Genomic DNA, 2117 nt, shown 5'->3' with positions numbered 1-2117 from the left:
ATACTATAAGCACCAAAGTTTGAAAGCAGCTTTTGATATGGCTCCGGCTGATCCAACTGTTGACTTGAATATGCAATTGTAAGTATTTAGCCTTCATAAACAAAATAATGAATATCCTAGTTCACATGTACTTGGTGAAAATTGGTCTGCCCATTTTCCATTGTTTTGCTTATTAATATCATGCATGATTGGAAACTGCTTCCTTCCCACACCGATAGGATAATGTATTTCATAATTCAGTTGTACTTGAAATACAGGAGAAACTAAATTATATCCTGCAAGTTCCTGCCAGAATTTTACGAAGTTGCGCTATGTACATACTACTCGATCATCCTGGATGTTTTAGGTGGTGATGCACATTATTTGGTACATAAACAAAGTTGCAAATCATGTTTTAAGAGTTTTTTTTAAGCTTAATATTGAGAGACATAGGAGGGAAGGCTATTTGAGTGTGATTGTCTTGTAGCCAGTGTCTTTTGGATTCATACATGTACTCGGCCAGAACTACCTGTTTCATGGACGAACTCCTAGAAGTTGAATGCATCAAATGTTTTAAAGTTTCAGTTCTGTTGAAAAAATTAGCTTGAAAAGTAATCATGACTCGTCTATTAGATGTGATTGGAGATGGGATACAGATCAGCATGACTATCAAAAGTTTAGTGGATTCTATAACCCTTAAAAGCTAAGTTTGTGTAGTCACTTTATAGGTTGATAATTGATATGAAAATGGTTGCTATCAACTCGTGAGCTAAAATCTGTTAATGCTCTTCTTTTCAATTCTTGGATGTGCCTTTTATGGCGCAAGGAGGTTCTTGTATGATGGTACCAGGCAATATTGAAGAAAGCAAATTGCTGTTTCTACTATGAATTGATTAAACCTACTCCATTTTCTTGGCAGAACAAAGCTTGCTCATGGCTTACTTTCTGGTAAATATTCCATCCCAGCTACCAAGGTGAGTTATGTCATATTCATTGAAACTTTATTGTTGTTACTGTTGGTAACAGTTAGCTATTTTGTACTACAGAAAGATGACGCAGACGACACTTCATTATCTGTTGTAAGCATCATTTGAGTTTTGTTCCTTTGATTGCTTCCACTATATGAATTATGTCTCTAATTCAGGTCGTTTGTCTATCTTCCAGAAACAAGTCGGAATTTCTCCTCGTATGTTCAAGTCCGTTATTGCTGCAAAACATCCCGAATTCTCAACTATGAGACAACAGGTTGTTTACTAGGTTAAACATTATTGTTAAGTTAATCTATTTTGAGGTGAAAGTGCATACACAGCTTGACAGGTAGGTTTTGAGTGCATATGGACTGATACTTTTTATAAATTGTTGGAATATCTTGTTGGTGAATCTTTTCATAGGTTCAGGGGTAATGAATTTTTTATAAATGCCTTTTTATGTCTTGTATTATGAAGCATAGTTGACTGACAGCTACTTATCGGTGGTTTTAGAGAATTCTTGTATGGAAATTCTTGTATTCCGCTTAAAACGTTGATTTGTGATGTTTCTTCTGTCATTTTGTCTGTTATAGTTGCATTTGTTGTACAGTATAGATGATGGACGAAAATTTATGTCTAGGATGCTTTAGAGTTCTTCCTGCATTTTATTGACCAAGTTGAGCGGATTAACACTGGGAACCCAAACTTCGATCCTTCAAAGAGTTTCAAGTTTGGTGTTGAAGAGCGATTGCAGTGCAGCTCGGGCAAGGTTACCTATAATAGAAGAAATGATTATATTCTTTCTCTAAACATTCCGCTCCACAAAGCTACAAACAAAAGTAAGCTTATTTCATTTTCATAAGTCTAATTTAATGTCATTTTTCAAATAATATATCCATTATTCAAACATCATGTTGCTTAAAATTCCAGAAGAACTCCAAAATTTTGAAGCTGTGAAGGATGCTATGGGAAAGGAGCTGTGAGTTTGAATTCTCCCAAGCACCTCTATGATCATATTCATTATATTACTTGCTGAAGATGCAATGCTCTGGCAGGTCGTCTGATGAAATTGTTCACCCTCGCCCAAGGGTCTCATTGATGGATTGTCTGGATTGTTTCTCTGCTCCTGAGGAGTTAAATGACTTTTACAGCACAGCCTTAGATGCTAAG

The 2117-nt window shown here is 35.8% G+C and overlaps 1 protein-coding gene across 1 annotated transcript; it reads left to right on the top strand.

Annotated features, from left to right (window-relative positions):
- Positions 1–6: 6 nt before the first annotated feature.
- On the top strand, positions 7–2111 carry LOC140966517 (ubiquitin carboxyl-terminal hydrolase 14-like; the record flags this gene model as incomplete). The annotated part of the gene is made up of 7 exons (XM_073426780.1): positions 7–78; positions 899–953; positions 1026–1058; positions 1144–1224; positions 1588–1786; positions 1878–1926; positions 2003–2111. Coding segments are annotated over exons 1-7 (567 nt in total), but the record flags the coding sequence as incomplete, so codon positions are not given.
- Positions 2112–2117: the final 6 nt, after the last annotated feature.

Source organism: Primulina huaijiensis, unplaced genomic scaffold (genome assembly GCF_012295235.1).
Source record: "Primulina huaijiensis isolate GDHJ02 unplaced genomic scaffold, ASM1229523v2 scaffold206904, whole genome shotgun sequence".
NCBI classification, from domain to species: domain Eukaryota; kingdom Viridiplantae; phylum Streptophyta; class Magnoliopsida; order Lamiales; family Gesneriaceae; genus Primulina; species Primulina huaijiensis.
The sequence above is the reverse complement of the archived record's forward strand: the minus strand, read 5'-3'. Positions and strand labels throughout refer to the sequence as shown.